The sequence below is a fragment of the Oncorhynchus tshawytscha genome, linkage group LG22, assembly GCF_018296145.1.
Source record: "Oncorhynchus tshawytscha isolate Ot180627B linkage group LG22, Otsh_v2.0, whole genome shotgun sequence".
Classification (NCBI taxonomy): domain Eukaryota; kingdom Metazoa; phylum Chordata; class Actinopteri; order Salmoniformes; family Salmonidae; genus Oncorhynchus; species Oncorhynchus tshawytscha.
In genome coordinates this window covers 36,175,501-36,199,473 of record NC_056450.1, presented here as the reverse complement: position 1 = coordinate 36,199,473, position 23,973 = coordinate 36,175,501, and the positions used below count along the sequence as shown (strand labels likewise).

General features: G+C 46.1%; 1 protein-coding gene across 7 annotated transcripts in view; it reads left to right on the top strand.

The window, feature by feature from the left end:
• The window catches only part of LOC112235768 (protein NDRG3), a 56,629-nt gene that overhangs the window by 11,201 nt on the left and 21,455 nt on the right, over positions 1–23,973 (top strand). For 2 of the 7 annotated variants that reach the window (XM_042304138.1, XM_042304140.1), the window contains exons 2-3: positions 11,265–11,353; positions 14,212–14,244. In XM_042304138.1, the coding sequence (XP_042160072.1) occupies positions 11,297–11,353; positions 14,212–14,244 (90 nt within the window). In that variant the 5' untranslated portion in view covers positions 11,265–11,296. Of the gene's footprint in view, positions 1–10,912; positions 11,055–11,264; positions 11,354–14,211; positions 14,245–23,130; positions 23,326–23,973 lie in introns of those variants that run through there. The other 5 variants (XM_042304139.1, XR_006079659.1, XM_042304136.1 and 2 more) reach the window with 5 other exon arrangements.

Here is a 23,973-nt window from a genome sequence, read left to right as displayed (position 1 = left end):
GTCCAAAACCTCAGGTCGCTGCAAGGAACCACTTTACAAAATAAAATGCATTGCAACAATCAGACAAATGTAGGCTACACTCTGCCTATTGGCTGCTTTGCATATCTGTCTCAAAAAAACAACACCTGCAGGATGGTTGGCCACACTTCTTTAAAAACATTTTTATTTAACCTTTATTTAACAAGGCAAGTCAGTTAAGAACAAATTCTTATTTACAATGACAGCCTAGGAACAGTTAACTGCTTTGTTCAGGGGCAGAACAACAGATTTTTCCCTTGTCAGCTTGGGGATTCGGTCTAGCATCCTTTCGGTTACTGGCCCAACGCTCTAACCACTAGGCCTGCCGCCCTTGGTAGCCTATAATATTACAATTACAACCAAATACTTTTTATGTCTTTATAAAATAATTCCCATCCGGGGCTTGAAATGAAGGCAGACCCCGTCGTCCCTCGGACGATAAACACGTCTACGGTTCAAAACCGGGACAGTTCTCGGACGACAGATAACAAATCATACAGCCACTGCACGCACACCAGTTTTAGTTTAAAGCAATGAGGCTGATGGAACAGATCAGACCGTTTTTAGTTTAAAATGTTAATCAAGTTTTATTTCTTCATATTATAAGCTCACATACATGGCTGTTGGCTAGTATAGGCATATGCACTGTTCCAAAAACACCATTCTCAAAAGTGCACCTCATGTGACCAAGACAATTACTCCATTAGAAAGAGGGGAATCTAATAGCAACATTTAGGATGGGTTGTTAATATGACTAGGATTATGCCTTGGTTGCTGGACAATGAAAGTGTTGAATTTGAAAACCAATGGAACGGCATGAAGTGTTAGTTCCCTCAACATTTGTATGGTTGTATTTTGGCTACTTTGAAACGAGGTAAGACATGCTTCATAAAACGTCCAGGTTTTAAACGTTAATAGTGTATGGTTAAATAGTTTCAATGCTGACCGTTGCCTCTCAGATTCAAGGTGGGTGATGTGCAGTGCACAGCATGCACCGTCTTTCACTCGGACCTTGTGACCACTTGATCTGAACCAACTGTGCCTCGAGTATGTCGACAGAATCCAACCTTTTAGACGTTAATGTTAGTTGTCCTTCATTATATTTGTCAAACATGACTAGCTTTTAGCCTATATTTATATCATTCAAGATCTCAAGTTCAGCTTCATTTTCTGGTGCTTCCCTCATGTCAGCATCAGTTTTAACATGAGGCTGTAGCAAATATGCATATCACCTACACATTGATCTGTAGGGTTTTTTTATATATATATGTACATCAAAAATCAAAAAATGTATTTTTATTTTTTTTCCAACGTTGGCCTCTGATCCAAACCTGGCCGGGCACTTAATGTTTGATTTTGTGATTTAAAAAAATATATATATATATATATTTTTTTAATTACATGTCCATTTCGACATCTTAAATCTATATTATTCTTGTCCGACTATATTCATTTTTACTTGTCCCGGACAAGATGGCGTTAATGTCGAGCCCTGCTATTCTGTCAACTGCTTTTCTCAAACTCATTATTTATCAACTCATCTGACATGTTAATCTCTTCTTATTCTTTCTTCCTGAAAATAAGACTATGCTCGATTATTATTGATGACACATGGACAGGATATTAATGTGGAAATAACAGGGTTTGTGATTGACGTATTATAAAATAGAATTTTGTGATTTCTTTTTTTTTTTTTCTAATTTAAAAAAATTTCCAAGGGAAAAGGTCATCTCAGTCATGTCTTGTGTATGCCATGGTTAGCGGGATTGCAGCTGTGTGGGTGTGTGTGTGTTTGTCAGAGGTCTGTGTGTGGGTGTGTGTGTTTGTCAGAGGTCTATGTGTGGGCGTGTTAGTTATTACACCATCACTGACCGACTCATCCACGGCTCATATTTTGGGACACTGTCTTTGTTGCAGTGCTCATGACTAGGGTTTAATTGCAGGAACTTGGTTACAGAGATTTACTGAGATTTCCCGCCTGAACTCACTTCCTTTTCCAGGGATAAATAATTGAGAAACCGGTCAAATATAAAGATTTTATTTCTATCAACAGCATGACGTGAAATGGAATTGTTAAATTATATGCAATGTCTAAATCTGGCTTCTCTATGGCTTCTGTCTGCATGATCAATCATCAATGCTGAGAGTGGGGACAGACGGTGCATCTCATATGGTTTGCAGTTTACAATGCATGTATCAAGTTGTTTTCTTGCGACAGGTACATTTGCTGCAGCATAGCCTATGCGTGCCTAATTTACACCACCTTCTGGCTTGTGAGGGGGGAGGGGGGGGTCACCTTATTTTTGACTTGTAAAAAAGCAGCTGCACATTTTATTTTTTTTAAACAACCCTATCACTCAAATATCGTTGCTTTAAAGGGTAGGGAGGATGTGTTTTTACTGACCAAAGTAACAACACCATGTGGTCAAAGTCTTAGTTAGTTGTCACGATCTGCTTACCTATAACTATTATTTTTGACCTCCCTACGACGCCTGGGCATGCTCCTGATGAGGTGGCGGATGGTCTCCTGAGGGATCTCCTCCCAGACCTGGACTAAAGCATCCGTCAACTCCTGGACAGTCTGTGGTGCAACGTGGCATTTGTGGATGGAGCGAGACATGATGTGCTCAATTGGATTCAGGTCTGGGGAACCGGCGGGCCAATCCATAGCATCAATGCCTTCCTCTTGTAAGAACTGCTGACACACTCCAGCCACAGGAGGTCTAGCATTGTCTTGCATTAGAAGGAACCCAGGGCCAACCGCACCAGCATATGGTCTCACAAGGGGTCTGAGGATCTCATCTCGGTATCTAATGGCAGTCAGGCTACCTCTGGCGAGCACAAAGAAATGCCACCCCACACCATGACTGACCCACCGCCAAACCGGTCATGCTGGAGGATGTTGCAGGCAGCAGAATGTTCTCCACAGCGTCTCCAGACTGTCACGTCTGTCACGTGCTCAGTGTGAACCTGCTTTCATCTGTGAAGAGCACAGGGCGCCACTGGCGCATTTGCCAATCTTGATGATCTCTGGCAAATGCCAAACGTCCTGCACGGTGTTGGGCTGTAAGCACAACCCCCACCTGTGGACGTCGGGCCCTCATACCACCCTCGTGGAGTCTGTTTCTGACCGTTTGAGCAGACACATGCACATTTGTGGCCTGCTGGAGGTCATTTTGCAGGGCTCTGGCAGTGCTCCTCCTTGCACTATGCTGGCTGTATTGGTGCTACAGTGGTTCTTCCTTTAAAGTTGCGGCACACCTTGTGTGCTGCCGCAGAATTCTGTGGCACGAACACACAACGACTATGCCATTTAGCTAAGCTAAGAATGACGGGAATAATCAAGTCAATAAACGTTGGGTTGTTAGTTAGCCTATAGTTAATATACTGTCAAGTTTGATGTATAACTACTAACGTTAGGTAGCTGGCTAACATACCGGTACAGACTTCTGTAATGATATGCTATGTGGTTGGTAAGGACAGCGTAGCTAACAAATTGTCAGCCAACATAACGTGTAAGGTAACTTATTTGAAAAGTTATTGCTTTGAGTAGCAAGCTACCCCTTGGTCGTTAGGGCAAATCTGGTCTATGATGGGGGGGGTTTCAGACCTAGCTCGGCTATTAGACTATTCTTTAACGGTTGAACAGTCTTGTTCAGCTATTAACCCAACTTGCAACAAATTGGTGTTCCTTTCCCTCTTCCAAGCGTTATCATTCTGTGCCTGAGTGGCTCGCTTGTGGGCTGGCAGGATATGGCAGCATCTTCGGTTGTGCATCAAGAATGCTGCACCTTTGTATGAAGGTGTGGTTATTCACAGGCAAATTGTTATGCTATAATTGTTCTGAAAGCAACAAAAAAAATCGGACACAATGGAAGTCTAAGCGGATACCTACGAAGAAGGACTGTGTGATGATGGCATCTCAGGTAAGCAGCACTGGGCGTTCTTCCATCCAACTTTTACATAGCTAGTATTTAGCCCCTACGATTCGGTGTCTGTTCATAACATTCTACTATATTATATACATAATGTAGAATGATAAACCATGCAATTATTTTTCTCAAGCTAACCAAAGACATTTAGCTATGAACGCCTGTTCTCGCCATTTTCAGTTGATTTAATCTAACTTTCTTTCATGGCAACTCCTAAGCAGGCCATGTCATATTTGTTTCATAGTCTATATATAATCATATTTCATGACAGTGAAACAGTTAGCTTTTTTTTTACAGAATGATGAGAGAACACTCTTTCACGATGAGTTAGGGAGTCTCTGCAGAGTGTAGCTGGGAAATATGCAGTGATACCTGCACCATCACCTAATGAACAACCACAATACCAGTCTGGTGTTCAGCTTTATGTGCTGTATTGACGTATCCTGAAAATGACATCTTCATCCCTCTCCCCCTGCTCCCTAAATCCTCTAGGTTATATCAGCTGTTTTTGTGAACCACTCCTGTATCTGAACTGGCTGACAGAGGGCACAGCATGATCATAGGTGAGAGGTCACTTGGTCGGGTCAACAGGAAGTACTATTAAAGATGCTATACATTGAAATACAGACAGATGTAGTAGTTCCAGAGGTAATGATCCAAGGTCAGTTTTGCATTTAATCTCCTGATGATTATGATGACTGACTGTTAGAACAAAAAAAAACAGGCTTAATCATGCTCTCTCTATCAATCTGTCACTCGTCTGCAGGTATGTTTTGATGTGAGGAAGCCAGTCCCATCATCGCCACCTCAACCTTTGGGCCAACTGGGAGCCCAAAGCTGGTTAGGAGACACCGCAATTGTGATGAACTGAGAGAATATTAGGGTGGCACTGTAATTCATGAATCATATGTTGTCTGCCGCTGTTCCTACCTCTTTCTGTCTTCTACACCTCTCCCCACCTCGTCTGTCTTCCTCATTTTATAATGCACACCATATGTGCATTGAAGTACAGATTGAACTTGTATTTATAATATATTACTGCATTATAATTATGATAACTGTATGTATTTATAACACCTGGATAATGAACTTCTTTCAGTAAAGCGTTTCACATTCTCCACTGGTTGAAATTAAGTACCTCATTGAAATACTATCCTGTGTCCTGAGATTGATGCAGATGGAGTTAGATATGCATGTATATATGAATTACAAATCAGCCTTTACTTAAATCATGTTTCTAGTCTATTGCATAGTTACAATGTGTAATCATTGATGTCCCAGGAGCAGGAGTGGTAAACGCTGTGTCTGCATGTATGTATTACAATTATACACTTCCAACAGTATCATTCAAATAATGGAGTTTGATATGACTGAAAAAGAATGTCTGAGATTTATACCTGAACTGCACCTTTATTTGCCAAGGAAGAGTACATGATCGGTGAACATATTCACTGTACATTTTACAATGTGAGAATCTCCTGTGTGGTAATAACTATAGTACATGTATATAGGACTTGCATCCTTGGCACAATAAAGTTATTATATTCTACTCTATCCATAGGCTTCATTAATGCCATCCAGACTTGCAGTTGATACAACCAACTGTGATAGCTGAGGTTCATAGATTCTGGTTCTGAACTAATATTCATACCAAATGTTTTAGGGTCCATACACAGATCGGCTACATACTGTTTCTAGCTGAACATCCGTACACATGCAGTTATTTTTATCCTCTACTACACAATAAGTAAATAGTTAGCTAAGTTACTTCAGCTGCATGACAAGGCAAGTTTACACAATTGTATGTTCAATTTACAGTAAATGCTTTAGCTAGCGAGATTCTTTACATCCACTGTTTCGCAAAACGACAGCCTGGTTTGCTGGTTGAATAAACAATATTCTCATTTTAAATAGAACTAAGTAAACTTATTCTGTTTTATTATATCTGATTAACAATATGAGTTCATAAGAAGGGATTGTGTGACACAGACAAGGAGTAATTAAAGTTAATGAACACCATTCCAACTAGGAAGAAACGAATGGGTTGTGGATTAAGTAAACAAATAAGGTAGTTAACCTATGGTTGAACCAACAACTTGGCTCTGGGGTGTTTTAGATAACCTAGGAATACACTCACTGTCTTTTCTGTTAATTAGAACTGTCAGCTAAGTGGTGATCGATAATTTTGAGGGGTCAAAAGTTAATTCAGTTGTATGTCCTGTGTATGTATTCGGGGGGTCAGAATGGACTTTTTAATGTTCCCTTTGTCCCGGCTGTGCCCTCTGTCAGCCAGTTCAGATACAGGAGATTCTGTTAAGCAATGAAATGACGTCATGTTATTGTATATAAACTGTTGCTCGTGGTAACGTGGCAGTGCCCCCCGAGAATAAATTCTGTTACCTATTATTGAAAAGACTGGTCTCCGTCTATTTTATGCAAACAAGAATCTTACAAATTCTCATAAAATAGATTTAAGGGAATTCAATTAATGAATACATATTGGTATAATTAAATTACAGTAACATTTTCTCAGGAGTCCCTAAAATATTAAACAACACAAATTATAACTTAATTCCCCTGTCATAACACTAGCTAGCTAGCTAGCTGGCTAATGTTAGCTAGTCAGCGAACTTGCTAAATAGCAATTTTCGTAAATTAACTTTATGACCAAAAAATGATGCTCAAATGTTTCTCTACATTAACTAACATTCCTCTCAATTGTACATGTTTTGCTTGACTCGTTATGACGATTATAACTACTTGCATTTGGATCCACCGTAATGTTTTGTCAGCCATCTTCAACAAGAGACGGGTGGCTCGCGTCAAATTCATCATTGGAACCACTCGATATGATTGGTCATATAAACCCTTGGGACCCAAATGCATAATGAGTGCTCTAACTCCCCCTTGTGGTGGTCTGGAGCAATGAAGCCGTGACGCTGGGTACCTACAAGTCCTGCGGTGCAAGCTCGCTACTTTTAAAGGAGGAACCACTGTAGTTAGCTAGACGCTAGCTAGCTCCAGAAGTTGTGGTCGAACAAATAATGCTTTATTACCAACGCAGTATTGTAAACACATCGTGCTGGACATGTAACTAAATGAAAAGCCACTGTTTTATTTTGTTTTTGGCGCGGTCTCGGGACACAAGCACATTGGAATTTATGGAGAGAGAAAGACATTGAAATTGCATCCATAATATATAATCCTGTTCAAGGTAGATGTCCTAGCCTCCCTCTTTCAGGTAATTCATTCAACGCAGTATTAGCCTTATATTTAGCTAATAACTTGTGGTTTAATATGCATAAGATTCAAATTTAGCTATAGCCTCTGCAGTATTCTATTGCACAATGAAACTGCTCTCCCATGAAAAGCTAGACTAGAATAGATGGTCATCTTTTTGAGCATTTCTTATACTAATAGACTATTTGAAGAGGGACGTTTGCTGAACGTTAAAAATACAGCAGCGAAAATGACTCTGAGTTTGAAAGAAGAGAGAGAAAGCATGGATGGCTATAGCAGTTATTTGTCTGACAATGTAATGCCTTTGTCCTTGACTGCCATCTACTTCATTTGACTCTTCCTGAAAGCAAATCCCTTAGCAGCATCAGCATAGTCATTGAGCTGATCTAACATGGTGGGAGAAATAATGGCTGCTTCGTTCAGGACGTCTCCAGTGATCCATCAGTAGTGCAGTCGGGCAGAGTTATGGTAACAATCATCTCCTGGGTCAGCAGGCGCAACCATCAGCCACTACAGGTTTTCTCTTGGCTTTGTCACACTGAAGGAAGTGTTGGATCCATCCCTTCTCCTGGAATAATACCTCCCCTCCGGTCTCCAGTATGCCTGGCTGACCTGGAATAATACCTCCCCTCCGGTCTCCAGTATGCCTGGCTGACCTGGAATAATACCTCCCCTCCGGTCTCCAGTATGCCTGGCTGACCTGGAATAATACCTCCCCTCCGGTCTCCAGTATGCCTGGCTGACCTGGAATAATACCTCCACTCCGGTCTCCAGTATGCCTGGCTGATCTGGAATAATACCTCCCCTCCGGTCTCCAGTATGCCTGGCTGATCTGGAATAATACCTCCCCTCCGGTCTCCAGTATGCCTGGCTGATCTGGAATAATACCTCCCCTCCGGTCTCCAGTATGCTCGGCTGACCTGGAATAATACCTCCCCTCCGGTCTCCAGTATGCCTGGCTGACCTGGAATAATACCTCCCCTCCGGTCTCCAGTATGCTCGGCTGACCTGGAATAATACCTCCCCTCCGGTCTCCAGTATGCTCGGCTGACCTGGAATAATACCTCCCCTCCGGTCTCCAGTATGCCTGGCTGATCTGGAATAATACCTCCCCTCCGGTCTCCAGTATGCCTGGCTGATCTGGAATAATACCTCCCCTCCGGTCTCCAGTATGCCTGGCTGATCTGGAATAATACCTCCCCTCCGGTCTCCAGTATGCCTGGCTGATCTGGTTTTAATTGAGAGGGATTGTATGAAGATGTTGCTTTGTCCTCCGTCCACTTATAGCGTCCTGTTAGTGGGCTTCACAGGCTTGGTTTTCCTGCCTGTTTGTAAATGAGTCAATACTATAGAAAGAGACATATTTGAGTGGTAGGCTGTGTTGACTTCTCTGCTGAAAATCTCTTCATCAATGTGCCCATCAAAGATGTATTCTATTTTCAGCCCACACTTTCAAATCCATTTTGTTTTCTGTCAAAAAAATGCCTTCCAGATTATGTGAACGAGACCGTGTGAGACACAGGCATGCTGTGAAGTCCTCCTCATGCTGTGAAGTCCTCCTCATGCTGTGAAGTCCTCATCATGCTGTGAAGTCCTCATCATGCTGTGAAGTCCTCATCATGCTGTGAAGTCCTCATCATGCTGTGAAGTCCTCCTCATGCTGTGAAGTCCTCCTCGTGCTGTGAAGTCCTCCTCGTGCTGTGAAGTCCTCATCGTGCTGTGAAGTCCTCATCGTGCTGTGAAGTCCTCATCGTGCTGTGAAGTCCTCATCGTGCTGTGAAGTCCTCATCGTGCTGTGAAGTCCTCATCGTGCTGTGAAGTCCTCATCGTGCTGTGAAGTCCTCCTCGTGCTGTGAAGTCCTCCTCGTGCTGTGAAGTCCTCCTCGTGCTGTGAAGTCCTCCTCGTGCTGTGAAGTCCTCCTCGTGCTGTGAAGTCCTCCTCGTGCTGTGAAGTCCTCCTCGTGCTGTGAAGTCCTCCTCGTGCTGTGAAGTCCTCCTCGTGCTGTGAAGTCCTCCTCGTGCTGTGAAGTCCTCCTCGTGCTGTGAAGTCCTCCTCGTGCTGTGAAGTCCTCCTCGTGCTGTGAAGTCCTCCTCGTGCTGTGAAGTCCTCCTCGTGCTGTGAAGTCCTCCTCGTGCTGTGAAGTCCTCCTCGTGCTGTGAAGTCCTCCTCGTGCTGTGAAGTCCTCCTCGTGCTGTGAAGTCCTCCTCGTGCTGTGAAGTCCTCCTCGTGCTGTGAAGTCCTCCTCGTGCTGTGAAGTCCTCATCGTGCTGTGAAGTCCTCATCGTGCTGTGAAGTCCTCATCGTGCTGTGAAGTCCTCATCGTGCTGTGAAGTCCTCATCGTGCTGTGAAGTCCTCATCGTGCTGTGAAGTCCTCATCGTGCTGTGAAGTCCTCCTCGTGCTGTGAAGTCCTCCTCGTGCTGTGAAGTCCTCCTCGTGCTGTGAAGTCCTCCTCGTGCTGTGAAGTCCTCCTCGTGCTGTGAAGTCCTCCTCGTGCTGTGAAGTCCTCCTCGTGCTGTGAAGTCCTCCTCGTGCTGTGAAGTCCTCCTCGTGCTGTGAAGTCCTCCTCGTGCTGTGAAGTCCTCCTCGTGCTGTGAAGTCCTCCTCGTGCTGTGAAGTCCTCCTCGTGCTGTGAAGTCCTCATCGTGCTGTGAAGTCCTCCTCGTGCTGTGAAGTCCTCATCGTGCTGTGAAGTCCTCGTGCTGTGAAGTCCTCATCATGCTGTGAAGTCCTCATCATGCTGTGAAGTCCTCATCATGCTGTGAAGTCCTCATCATGCTGTGAAGTCCTCATGCTGTGAAGTCCTCCTCATGCTGTGAAGTCCTCCTCATGCTGTGAAGTCCTCATCATGCTGTGAAGTCCTCCTCATGCTGTGAAGTCCTCCTCATGCTGTGAAGTCCTCCTCATGCTGTGAAGTCCTCATCATGCTGTGAAGTCCTCATCATGCTGTGAAGTCCTCATGCTGTGAAGTCCTCCTCATGCTGTGAAGTCCTCATCATGCTGTGAAGTCCTCCTCATGCTGTGAAGTCCTCATCATGCTGTGAAGTCCTCATCTACCCCACATATAATTAGATTTAGAACTGGGACAGACTTGGCAATGTTCACTAAAAAGACATAGCAGCACTGAGAGAGAGAGTGAGGAGTATTTAATAAACCACAGGACATTCATCATGACAGTCAGGATGATATCCACTGCATGTGATCCTGGGGCCATTTGCTAGATCCTTGTCTTGTTGGTTCTCTTCTGGCTCATTTCACCAGTAGCGTTTAAACGTTGGCCACACCGTGATGACACTCGGTCACATGCTCCCCTACTGCGACAGGATAAGGGACTGTCCCCACTGACACCCCATGGGGAGGGAGATGAGGTTCGGTGTTGACATGCCCAAATGCACACGACACACTTTATTTTCCCTTTCTTATTGCACCCTCTGTGTGCAATAATATGGGAATTATTTTGGTGCACTGTTAGTGTTCAGTGGAAAATGTCTGCCAGTGAATGGCTGAAAACTGTCATACTAGTATCCATTTAGGGGTTTTGACAACTTGAGTAGCTAGGCTACTACTGCAATTGAATCGCATTTCCAATTTAAATGGATTTGTCATAAAATAGAAGTGTAGCAGTTATTATACTGACAATTCCCAGCCAGACGTTAGATGGTGTCAGTACTACTACATCAATGCTCCCTCTCCATGTCATTAGTTATTCATGTCCTCATTTCTAGTGCTCTCCATCTCTGGTTAACAGGATTCTTCCTGCTCTCTAATCCTGTTCTCTCTTCCCAGTTCTGCTCCCTTTCTGTGGGTAACAGAGCTCCAGTCCACACATCCTGATCTACCACTACAGCATCCTGTTCCTATCTAGTGAGCAATGTTAAGAGGACACTCGGTGTCCATGGCAACGGAGCCGCTGTTTCTCTCTCGGTTTCTCTTGATCTCTGTTTTTGAGTCTTCTATCAGACTTATTCATGCTGGCAGGATATAGGATATCACTCAGGGAGTAAGTTGGTGGTAGTAGCTTACAACTGCTTCCTGTGAAGAAATCTGATACACTTCTCTCTCGGTCTCCCTCAGGTGTGATTGACAGCTTTCAGACCTAAGTTGAGATGGACGAGCTCCAGGACGTGCAGCTGACTGAGATCAAGCCACTGCTCACAGATAAGGTGAGTGGACAGGAAGAATAAACCCAGTCCTTTACTCCCACCAGTAGGTTCAGAGGTCACTAGCCTGGGCTGATCAGCTTAGCACTGCACAGCTCTGCCCTTCAGTCAGCCTGGGCTGATCAGCTTAGCACTGCACAACTCTGCCCTTCAGTCAGTCTGGGCTGATCAGCTTAGCACTGCACAGCTCTGCCCTTCAGTCAGTCTGGGCTGATCAGCTTAGCACTGCACAGCTCTGCCCTTCAGTCAGTCTGCACTCTCAGCATAGATCGGTTCCTTTTATTTACATTTGCTCAATTTGCCTGCCAGGCCCCAGGGTGCTGCTGCTGCTAGTTACCCTGGGGAAACGAGACTGGCTGGGGTACGTGGTGGTGGGGCTGGAGGTGCTGCAGTGTGGAGGTGCTATAGGGGAGAGCAGTGCTAGACTTGGACTGGAAATAGGTGCCGGTAACCGTTTTGGGTGCCGGTACTGTTTATATTTAGGTGCAGCAGCTCCAGCAGTAGAACATTTGAGGTGTTTGTACTCCTGCACAAGTCATGCACTGGGGAAGAGGAGAGGCTGATATGAAATTAGATTGAAAGGAGATGTTATTAGATGTGATGGCAGATTAGATGTGACTATATCGGTAGCTAGCAGATACTGGGAGCTGATGTAAGGTTGTCTATATTGTCAGGAAATGGGCTTGCTGAGTGAGCTTGGTTTTTGATATCGCAGTGAATCCACCATTTGAGTTTCAAAACAGCGTCCCACTTTGCTCACTATGGTGGGTGGCTGAGGCACTTGAACCACTCTGCAAATCATAAACCCCTTGACCCTGCCTCGTTAGAATGAAAGTTCCTGACTGACTGTAGTAGGGAATGTGTCTGTGTGTTCTGCCCATGTAAAGGGTGGCAGGTAGCCTAGTGGTTAGAGTGTAGGGGCGACAGGTAGCCTAGTGGTTAGAGTGTAGGGGCGACAGGTAGCCTAGTGGTTAGAGTGTAGGGGCGACAGGTAGCCTAGTGGTTAGAGCGTTGGGCCAGTAACCGAAATGTTGCTGGATCGGATCCCCGAGCTGACAAGGTACAAATCTGCCGTTCTGCCCCTGAAAAAGGAGCACACTATCCAGAGTTCCTAGGCTATCCAACACTAGTCCAGAGTTCCTAGGCTATCCGACACTAGTCCAGTGTTCCTAGGCTATCCTAGGCTATCCGACACTAGTCCAGTGTTCCTAGGCTATCCGACACTAGTCCAGAGTTCCTAGGCTATCCAACACTAGTCCAGAGTTCCTAGGCTATCCAACACTAGTCCAGTGTTCCTAGGCTATCCAACACTAGTCCAGAGTTCCTAGGCTATCCGACACTAGTCCAGAGTTCCTAGGCTATCCGACACTAGTCCAGAGTTCTTAGGCTATCCGACACTAGTCCAGAGTTCCTAGGCTATCCAACACTAGTCCAGTGTTCCTAGGCTATCCAACACTAGTCCAGAGTTCCTAGGCTATCCAACACTAGTCCAGTGTTCCTAGGCTATCCAACACTAGTCCAGAGTTCCTAGGCTATCCAACACTAGTCCAGAGTTCCTAGGCTATCCAACACTAGTCCAGAGTTCCTAGGCTATCCAACACTAGTCCAGAGTTCCTAGGCTATCCAACACTAGTCCAGAGTTCCTAGGCTATCCAACACTAGTCCAGAGTTCCTAGGCTATCCAACACTAGTCCAGAGTTCCTAGGCTATCCAACACTAGTCCAGAGTTCCTAGGCTATCCAACACTAGTCCAGAGTTCCTAGGCTATCCAACACTAGTCCAGAGTTCCTAGGCTATCCAACACTAGTCCAGTGTTCCTAGGCTATCCAACACTAGTCCAGTGTTCCTAGGCTATCCAACACTAGTCCAGAGTTCCTAGGCTATCCAACACTAGTCCAGAGTTCCTAGGCTATCCAACACTAGTCCAGAGTTCCTAGGCTATCCAACACTAGTCCAGAGTTCCTAGGCTATCCAACACTAGTCCAGAGTTCCTAGGCTATCCAACACTAGTCCAGAGTTCCTAGGCTATCCAACACTAGTCCAGAGTTCCTAGGCTATCCAACACTAGTCCAGAGTTCCTAGGCTATCCAACACTAGTCCAGAGTTCCTAGGCTATCCAACACTAGTCCAGAGTTCCTAGGCTATCCAACACTAGTCCAGAGTTCCTAGGCTATCCAACACTAGTCCAGTGTTCCTAGGCTATCCAACACTAGTCCAGTGTTCCTAGGCTATCCAACACTAGTCCAGTGTTCCTAGGCTATCCAACACTAGTCCAGAGTTCCTAGGCTATCCAACACTAGTCCAGAGTTCCTAGGCTATCCAACACTAGTCCAGTGTTCGTAGGCTATCCAACACTAGTCCAGTGTTCCTAGGCCGTCATTGTAAATAAGAATTTATTACTAACTGACTTGCCTAGTTAAATAAAGGTTAAATAAAAAATGTCTTATCTGCAGTAATGATCCTCCTCATCGACATCTGCTCAGTGTCTCCACACTCTGCTCCAGCAGTACATTACTGTTAATGATGAGGGTGGGTGGAGGGCTCAGTATGAGGACAGTAATGACACACAGAGAACCCAGGGGTGTCCTCCACATTGCTGGGAGCAGAGAGAGACCGAGCGAGAGAGAGGCAGACCCTGGCATCAACCACTAGAGGTAATTTACTCCACACGTTGATCTGAGATGGCTCTTGTCGCCGCCTCCTGGTTACACCTGTGGCTCCACAGACTCTTCGCAGAATGACTGAGGGATAATGAGGGAGAAGAGGAGCTTCGGATCCCCTTCAATCAAAAAATATATAGAAATATCTGGCACTTGTTTATGACTTAAATACATGTATTTTTTCTTCTCTTCCCTCGGCAGAATGGGCGTAACTTCCAGGACTTTGATTGTCAGGTGAGTCAAACGTCTCTTAACCAGTGTTCACATTGGCAGTATGGAGTGACTCAAATCCATTTTTTTCCCCATATCCGATAGAATCTGTTCTTTTTCCTACAGTCTGAACAGCTAAAAAGCACATGGAATCAATCGGGTATTTCAAGTCACCTTCATAGGTGGTTTGAAATCCGATCGAATCTGATTCCTGGCCATGTGACTTGTCTGAACAGTCAAATCTGATTTGCCCTCAAGTGGTTTTAGACTTATTTGGCACATCTTGTTTCTTGCTAGCTACTCTGACAAGAACATGTGGTAGCTAACTAGCTTGGTAATTGTTTACAGACAAATGAGTGAATGTGCTAGAAAGCTAAACAGATGCCCAGCTAGCTAGTGGACTGCTGTGCCCAGCTAGCTAGTGGACTGCTGTGCCCAGCTAGCTAGTGGACTGCTGTGCCCAGCTAGCTAGTGGACTGCTGTGCCCAGCTAGCTAGTGGACTGCTGTGCCCAGCTAGCTAGTGGACTGCTGTGCCCAGCTAGCTAGTGGACTGCTGTGCCCAGCTAGCTAGTGGACTGCTAGCTAAGCTAGCTAGCTAAACACTAAATGGTAAGTGATGCTTTAATGTGCATGAAGATGATAGTCCTGAGTTTCGGTTCCTTCTCCCTGTGGCGCGTCGTCACGGTTCCTTCTCCCTGTGGCGCGTCCTCACGGTTCCTTCTCCCTGTGGCGCGTCGTCACGGTTCCTTCTCCCTGTGGCGCGTCGTCACGGTTCCTTCTCCCTGTGGCGCGTCGTCACGGTTCCTTCTCCCTGTGGCGCGTCGTCACGGTTTACTTATTTCCTCTATACAGTCAGCCTAAAAACACACACACTCCTCTCGTGTGACCCCGTTGGACACATCTCTATGGTGATTGATTGGCCAATCGACTGCTTGTGGCGGGGTGTGGGCGATGTATGTTGTCAGCATGTGATGAGCACAGCCTCGTGTCCTCTGGGTTGCTGTTATTAGACTGAGTGTGGATGTATTCACTGAATCCAAACAACCCTGAGGCTTTACAATGCAGTACATGCAACCCAGCTGCCTGCAGGAGCCTTGAGAGAAGCCTTGCTGTATCTGATTCTCTTAATGACACTCCTCTCTTCCAGTCCTTCAGTGCTTTTCTCCCTTAATTAACTTCCTGTGTCTCAGCGGGCTTATGTAGCACCAGGTTTACCTCATCTTGACAGTTTCAGACACACAGACAGACGGGCGGGGGCAGGCAGGCAGACGCGTAGACAGACACGCTCGCGCAGGCAGGCAGGTGCACGCTGGCGCCCTCCCCCCTCATGGCGGCACGGCGCCCTCCCCCTCATGGCGGCACGGCGCCCTCCCCCCTCATGGCGGCACGGCGCCCTCCCCCCTCATGGCGGCACGGCGCCCCCCCCTCATGGCGGCACGGCGCCCTCCCCCTCATGGCGGCACGGCGCCCCCCCCTCATGGCGGCACGGCGCCCTCCCCCATGGCGGCACGGCGCCCTCCCCCCTCATGGCGGCACGGCGCCCTCCCCCTCATGGCGGCACGGCGCCCCCCCCTCATGGCGGCACGGCGCCTCCCCCTCATGGCGGCACGGCGCCCTCCCCCCTCATGGCGGCACGGCGCCCTCCCCCCTCATGGCGGCACGGCGCCCTCCCCCCTCATGGCGGCACGGCGCCCTCTCAACTCTATTCTTTACAAAGCAGATAGAGGATGTTCTTTTTCCATCCAAGTGGTTGAGGGGAAATGGAGTTTCATTACTGTACATAAAAGCACCGGTGCCTCCAGAAGAGGGCATCATGAGCACACGTGTGAATCTCCAAGTCAACCCCAGGGAACATGGTTATAGAATTATTGTAACACCTTCCATTGATATAATGAACTATTGTTGACAGAGCTGAACTCAACATGTATTCGCTTCAGCCTCACTGATCTTGAGGACTTACATGAATGGTTTGCCGACTGGATAGCATGTGTCCGATCAGGGAGGTTCTCGAGGCTAATGAAAAGTGTGCTTTGGTTTGATAATGGTGTCCCTGACTGGACAGGTTTAGGCCATCATTATCTTGTGCTTGGTTTTATTAGTTACATGTTAGTCATTTAGCAGACGCTCTCATCCAGAGCGACTTGCGGTAGTGAGTACATACATTTTTCGTACTGATTTGATGTGACGACACCAAACTATCCTCCATCCTGGCCTGTCATGTGGGCTGCCTATTTTCTGCATAGGCCATCGCAGTGAGTGATTTTGAATGGCAGAAGGCCTGGGATTAAACGATACAGTGCTGACAGCAACCTTGTCTATCATGTCCACTCAGTGTTTTCCCTATACTGTAGGTCGGCCATGCTGGCTCCCCTGGTGCCATGTGACCTAGATGGGCTAGCTATCTTAAGATGAACGCACTTAACTGTAAGTCGCTCTGGGTAAGAGTGTCTGCTAAATGACTAACATGTAAGTGCCATTGGGAGAGGGCTGAAAGAGTGTGAGGGGAAAGTGGAGGGAATCAGTGTCAGGGGAAGAACACTAATGGTTGGATCGGAAGAGGATAATAAACTACCTGTGGATTGGCTGATACTGAACACCTGACTAAAATATTAGGTTTAGGCATGATATGGTAATAACCTCACATAGACGTCTAATCCATTCCAATCCACAGAGTTCTTAGAAAATGGCGTGTTGGTGGTTGATTTGGAATTGGGCATTATGGTGTCATGTACATACCATCCGTTTCCTTTAGGAGGCATGGGCTTTGTTGGAGGTCTCGCTGCCCCTTCTAACATGCTGACTAGACTGGGGCGAACGCTGCTGGAGGGCGGGGTCCTAAATCCTGCCTGCCGAGAGACTGATTTATTCTGATGAAGTCGTTATTGGATCCATATGGTTGAGATATTTATATCCCAACATGGCTGGTAGGGGTGGTGGAGAGGAAGAGGGGTAGGTGAATTCACACTAAGGTCAGTGTAAAACACAGGGAACCTTGGTATAGGGAAAACATACAACTCACTGTAAGTATGTAGCGCCCTCTGTGGCTGATGCCATGAACTACAATTTTATGAGTAGAGCTATTTCTATGCAAGCATGAAGTTACTATTTCTTGTGACAATTGTTGAGCTGATAGTTCAGTGTTGAGCTGATAGTTCAGCACTGCACACAATTTATTACCTCAAGTTGGCAGTTGGTAATCTGAGCACAACAGCCTTACCTGCTCACACTGCAGCCAACGCCTGGTTTGAGCCGAATATGTGCTCAGAGTGGGTAACCTGTAGAGAGGGGGCTGTATGTGGCCCAGGGAACCAACCCTTGTTTGCAGGAATTCCCTCTCCCCCTCACAGTAATGTCACTATGAGGGAGGTGTTTCCCGTCAAGATGTTTGAATACGCTCACAGACCGATGTCTTTCAAAGATCTCCGCTGGCAGAGGTGGTCTTCACAGCTATAGACTGTTCAGGGCCAGCTCCCTGTGTCTTTCTGGGCCTGAGGAGGATACCCTTGTCCCAGCATTACTTTGGCCACCCCATTCATATGACCCAAATAACTAGTTAAAGACGTGGAAACAAAGTGTTATCTCACATTTGTTGTGGAATTCCAGGCATGCCCCTTTACATCAATTAGCCAGATTATGGTCATACTAACCCCAGGAACCTGCTCTAATTTGGGTTGGTCTCCAGAATGGAGGTGGAGAGATTAGCCTGCTGCAGGCCATGGCAGCTGGGGATCCCAGGGTTGAGCCGAGGCAGCAACAATAGCACTGACCCAGTTTGGAGCGTAGTTTTGGGCCGCTTTCCCTGTCCTGAATCGGCCCTAATCCTGACCTCCAAATCCATTGTGTACTCGTCTTAGCAGATCTACAGTGTTTCTGCCACAGTGTCTCTGTGTGTGTACACTGAGTATACCAAACATTAGAAACACCTTCCTAATATTGATTTGCCATCAGAACAGCCTGAGGTCGTCGGGGCATGGACTCTACAAGGAGTAAAAAGCCTTCCACAGGGAAGCTGGCCCATGTTGACTCCCAATACTTCCTACAGTTCTGTCAAGTTGGATGAATGTCCGTTGGACCATTCTTGATACACACGGGAAACTGTTGAGCAATGAAAAACTCAAACTGGTGCGTCTGGCACTGATATCATCCTCATACAGAGCCAATGGCTAAGTAACAGACTTTTTTTTGTGCAAACTGCTTCTGAAATGGATTGCCATCACAATGTATAGTAGCCTAACTGGAGACCGAGGAGAACTAGTTCTTACCTTTCAATGAATGCCTTATGTTGTAGGCTGTGTTATGTTGCAGTACTGTGCTGTAGCCGTTGTCTCCTGATATTATTGCTGAAAGACGGCAACATGAAGGAACAATGGGCCACAGACATTGCTGGTGCTACTGTCTGGCTGGTTTGCCCTCTGGAAGAGAAACTGAGTGGACATTGCAGACAGGGTCCAGAGAGCTGGCTGAGGAAGCCATATTGTCTTCTTGACATCCCATATCTGCAGTTAACCCAACCCCCCTTAATTCATGCCAATGCTCCATCTGTCTCGGTGCTGGTGCTGCAGACAGCAGGCCAGGGAGGCAGAGCAGAAAGATTGTTCCCAATGAACAGCCTGAGGATTAAACCCAGGCCAGGCCCCTTACATGCTGACCACACCAGTTGTGTCGTGTGCACATACATGTTATTCAATCATTGTACTTTCACTTCTTCTGCGTGTCAACGAGCGCCTGCATAGCCAGGTGCTAAAATAGAACTTGGTTCTATTTGTGATACTTGACGCGCTGCAAGTCCCGTCTCTCCCATCTCCTCATTTGATTTTTAGGAGCATATACCCATGTGGGTGATTGAAAGATAAACGGAGGTCCACACTCCAGTCCAGTTAGGGGTGGTAATGCACCTTAAAGTTGGTTGCCAACCGCCATATACATTCTGAAGAAGAAGAAGAAGCCTGAAGGAGGAGAGATTAATAGAAAAAACTTGGTTTACCCTTTTATCAGTAGATTAATTGTCAGAGTAGAGGACCTTGTGTATTTCAGGTAAAATAACAACCCAGTGTTTATATCCCATGACAAATTAGCTAGCAACAGCAAGCTAGCTAGCCAAATTGCTATAAATGTTTAATTATCTTCAACCTGTCCCCAAATTAATATAGTTGGTTCAGAGTTTGTTTTGATATTTCAACCTGCGTCTGGTGTGGGTGGACAAAATCAACATGTGTGGGAAAGCGTGCGCGCCCGGTCTAGTCAGCATGTTAGGGCAGCGAGACCTCCAACAAAGCCCATGCCTCCTAAAGGAAACAGATGGTATGTACATGACACCATAATGCCCAATTCCAAATCAACCACCAACACGCCATTTTCTAAGAACTCTGTGGATTGGAATGGATTAGACGTCTATGTGAGGTTATTACCATATCATGCCTAAACCTAATATTGTTGTCAGGTGTTCAGTATCAGCCAATCCACAGGTAGTTTATTATCCTCTTCCGATCCAACCATTAGTGTTCTTCCCCTGACACTGATTCCCTCCACTTTCCCTCACACTCTTTCAGCCCTCTCCCAATGGCACTCACATGTTAGTCATTTAGCAGACACTCTTACCCAGAGCGAGTGCGTTCACCTTAGTTAGTGCATTCATCTTAAGATAGCTAGGTGGGACAACCACGTATCAGTTATAGTAAGCTACTTTGAGGGATAATTGATCAGCAAAGTCAGTGCTAGTAAGAGGTGAGCAAAGTAAAGTGCGAGTGTTTAATTCACTAAATACTTTATTTAAGAGGTAGGGTTTCCGAAGATGGGCAGGGACTCTGCTGTCCTTGCTTCAGGGGAAAGCTGGTTCCACCATTGGGGTGCCAGGACAGCGAAGAGCTTGGACTGGGCTGAGAGGGAGGGCCAAGAGGCCAGAGGTGGCAGAACGGAGTACTCAGGTTGGGGTGTAAGGTGTGAGCATCCGGTGAATTAGGAAAGTATTCAGACCCCTTCCCTTTTTCCACAGCCTTATTCTAAAAAAGAATGATGAGGGGGAATAGACAAAATAACAATCTACACAATACCTCATAATGACAAAGCGAAAACAGGTTTTCTGACAAATTTGCAAATGTATTAAAAATTAAAAATATTCAGAGACTTTTGTATGAGACTAAATTAAGGTGCATTCTGTTTCCTGTTTCCATTGATCATCCGTGAGATGTTTCTATAACTTGATTGGTGTCCACCTGTGATAAATTAAATTGATTGGACATGTTATCAGGGCCCACAGTTGACAGTGCATGTCAGTGCAAAAACCAAGCCATGAGGTTCAAAGGAATTGTTCCTCAAGCTCTGATACAGGATTGTGTCGAGTCACAGATTTGGGGAAGGGTACCAGAAAATGTTTGCAGCATTGAAGATCCCTAAGAACACAGTGGCCTCTATCCTTCTTAAACGGAAGAAGTTTGGAACCACTAAGACTCTTCCTAGAGCTGGCCGCCCAGCCAAACTGAGCAATCCGGGGAGAAGGTTCTTTGTCAGGGAGGTGACCAAGAACCCGATGGTCACTCTTGACAGAGCTCCAGAGTTCCTCTGTGGAGATGGGAGAACCTACCAGAAGGACAACCATCTCTGTAGCACTCCACCAATCAGGGCTTTATAGTAGAGAGGCCAGACGAAAGCCACTCCTCAGTAGAAGGCACATGACAGCCAGCTTGGAGTTTGCTAAAATGCCCCTGAAGGACGGATTGCCAGAAACAAGATTCTCTGGTCTGATGAAACAAAGATTGAACTCTTTGGCCTGAATGCCAAGTGTCATGTCTGTATGAAACCAGGCACCATCCTTATGGTGAAGCGTGGTGGCAGCATCATGCTGTTGGGATGTTTTTCAGCGGCAGGGACTAGGAGAATAGTCAGGATCAAGGGAAAGATGATCGGAGCAAAGTACAAAGAGGTCCTTGATGAAAACATGCTCCAGAGCGCTCAGGACCTCAGACTGGGGTGAAAGTTCGCCTTCCAATAGGAAAATGACCCTAAGCACACAGCCAAGACCATGCAGGAGTGGCTTCAGGAAAAAGTCTCTAAATGTCCTTGAGTGGCCAAGCAAGAGCCCGGACATGAACCCAATCAAACATCTCTGGAGAGACCTGAAAATAGCTGTGCAGTGACACTCCCCATCCAACCTGACAGAGCTTGAGAGGATCTGCAGAGAAGAATGGGAAAAACTCCCCAAATCAGGTGTGTCAAGCTTGTAGCGTCATACCTACGAAGACTAGGTGCTGTAATCGCTGCCAAAGCTGCTTCAACAAAGTACTGAGTGAAGGGTCTGAAATGCTTATGTAAATGTGTTATTTCAATATTTAATTTGTAAAGAATTTGAAAAAAATTTAAACCTGTTTTTGCTTTGTCATTATGTGGTATTTTGTGTACATTGATGAAGGAATAAACAATTTAATACATTTTAGAATAAGGCTGTAACATAACAAAATGTAGCCTGCTCTTAAACGCTAGTAAAACTAAGTGCATGCTCTTCAACCGATCACTGCCCGCACCCTCCCACCCGACTATCGCTACTCTGGACGGTTCTGACTTAGAATATGTGGACAACTACAAATACCTAGGTGTCTGGTTAGACTGTAAACTCTCCTTCCAGACTCACATTAAGCATCTTCAATCTAAAATTAAATCTAGAATTGGCTTCCTATTTATCAACAAAGCCTCCTTAACTCATGCTGCCAAATATATCTTCGTAAAACTGACTATCCTACCAATCCTTGACTTCAGCAACATAAATTACAAAATAGCCTCCAACACTCTACTCAACAAATTGGATGCAGTCTCTCACAGTGCCATCTGATTTGTCACCAAAGCCCCATATACTACCCACCACTGCGACCTGTATGCTCTCGTTGGCTGGCCCTCGCTACATATTCGTCGCCAAACCCACTGTCTCCAGGTCATCTATAAGTCTTTGCTAGGTAAAGCCCCTCCTTATCTCAGCTCACTGGTCTCCATAGCAACACCCACCCGTAGCACGCGCTCCAGCAGGTATATTTCACTGGTCACCCCCTAAGCCAACACCTCCTTTGGCTGCCTCTCCTTCCAGTACTCTGCCAATGACAAACGAATTGCAAAAATCACTGACGCTGGAGTCTTATATCTCCCTCACTAACTATAAGCATCAGCTGTCAGAGCAGCTTACCGATCACTGCACCTGTACACAGCCCATCTGTAAATAGCCCAACCAAATACCTCATCCCCATTTTTATTTTTGCTCTTTTGCACCCCAGTATCTATGCTTGCACATCTATCACTTGTGTTAATGCTAAATTGTAATTATTTCACCACTATGGCCTTTTTATTGCCTTACCTCCCTAATCTTAATACATTTGCACACACTGTATATACATTTTTCTATTGTGTTATTGACTGTATGTTTGTTTATCTCATGTGTACCTGTTGTTTTTGTTGCACTGCTTTGCTTCATCTTGGCCAGGTCGCAGTTGTAAATGAGAACTTGCGCTCAACTGGCCTACCTGGTTAAATAAAGGTGAAATAAAAAAAGAAACAAAGCCTGACGGTAGGGAGGGGCAGTTCCTCTTGTTGCTTCGTAGGCAAGTACCGTGGTCTTGCAATGGATGCGAATTTCGGCTGGAAGCCGATGGAGTTTTTGCGGAGGAGCGGGGTGACATGGTAGACTTTGTTCAACCTACTGGCCCTTCTGACCTTCTAAATGCAATTACAAAGGGCTACTGAGTGCCTAGATGACCCTAAGAGCTTTGTGCATACCCAGCAAAAAGCACACTCCCACACTCCCTCCCCCTTCTTCCTCCACGTCTCTCTCTCGAGCTTCCATTCACACCGCCTCTCCAATCCCTCAGTCTCTCTCCCTCTCTCCCTCCCCCTCTCACACATTCTCCTCCCATCTTTTGATGGGACCAGCTGCTGCTATCGAAGAAATTTCAGTCGTTCCTTGTGGGCTCTCCGATCTGTCGCTGCCCCTTCTCCGCCACTACCGCCCCTTTCACAGACAACACAGGGACAGACAGCACTCTTCTCTCCTTTCTCTGGCTGACAAAATGACAGCCGTTATGGACCTCAACCAGATTGCCATTGCCTGTTCGGCCATTGCTGTGGTGGTGAGTGAGACTCTCTGTTAGATTGTGTGGGGTTGTATTTATTGCTGATAGCATCGCCAGTCACCCTCTGTGGCCTGTCTTTTGCTTGAGCTCTGACCCTGAGCAGCAGTGTGTTTGATTTCTCTGGGTTGTTTCTCGGGGGTGTGATCTCTATGGCATGGGAAAGTAGGTGGTAGGCAGTGTGGTGATGTGGGCAAGCGTATGACTGAGGAAACAAAAAACCTGCTGAGCATATTTGTGCTAGTGAGTGTGACCTATGTTGTGTTCGTGACGAAGAGACAATGCATCTGTCTTTGTCTGTCTCTCTGTGTGTGTTTTATTCACCCTCTTACTGCTGCCGATCCAGCGAAAGGCGAATGAACAGTGTTGTCAGTGTATCAATACACCAGCCAGGTAAAGGGTTTGTCACTGTCAGGGGCCTTGAGAATATCAATCAGACTGAGGGAAATGTGACAGGCGTCTACCAAGTGGAAGGCATTGCAAAGGTGGGAGAGTACAGAGACTGCATTGTTTACACCATCCATTGGAGTGAAGGGTGTGATGAGGAATGGGGGTGGGGTTTAGCCCTGGGGGTGGGGTTTAGCTCTGGGGGCGTGTGGTTTAGCTCTGGGGGTGGGGTTTAGCTCTGGGGGGTGGGTTTAGCTCTGG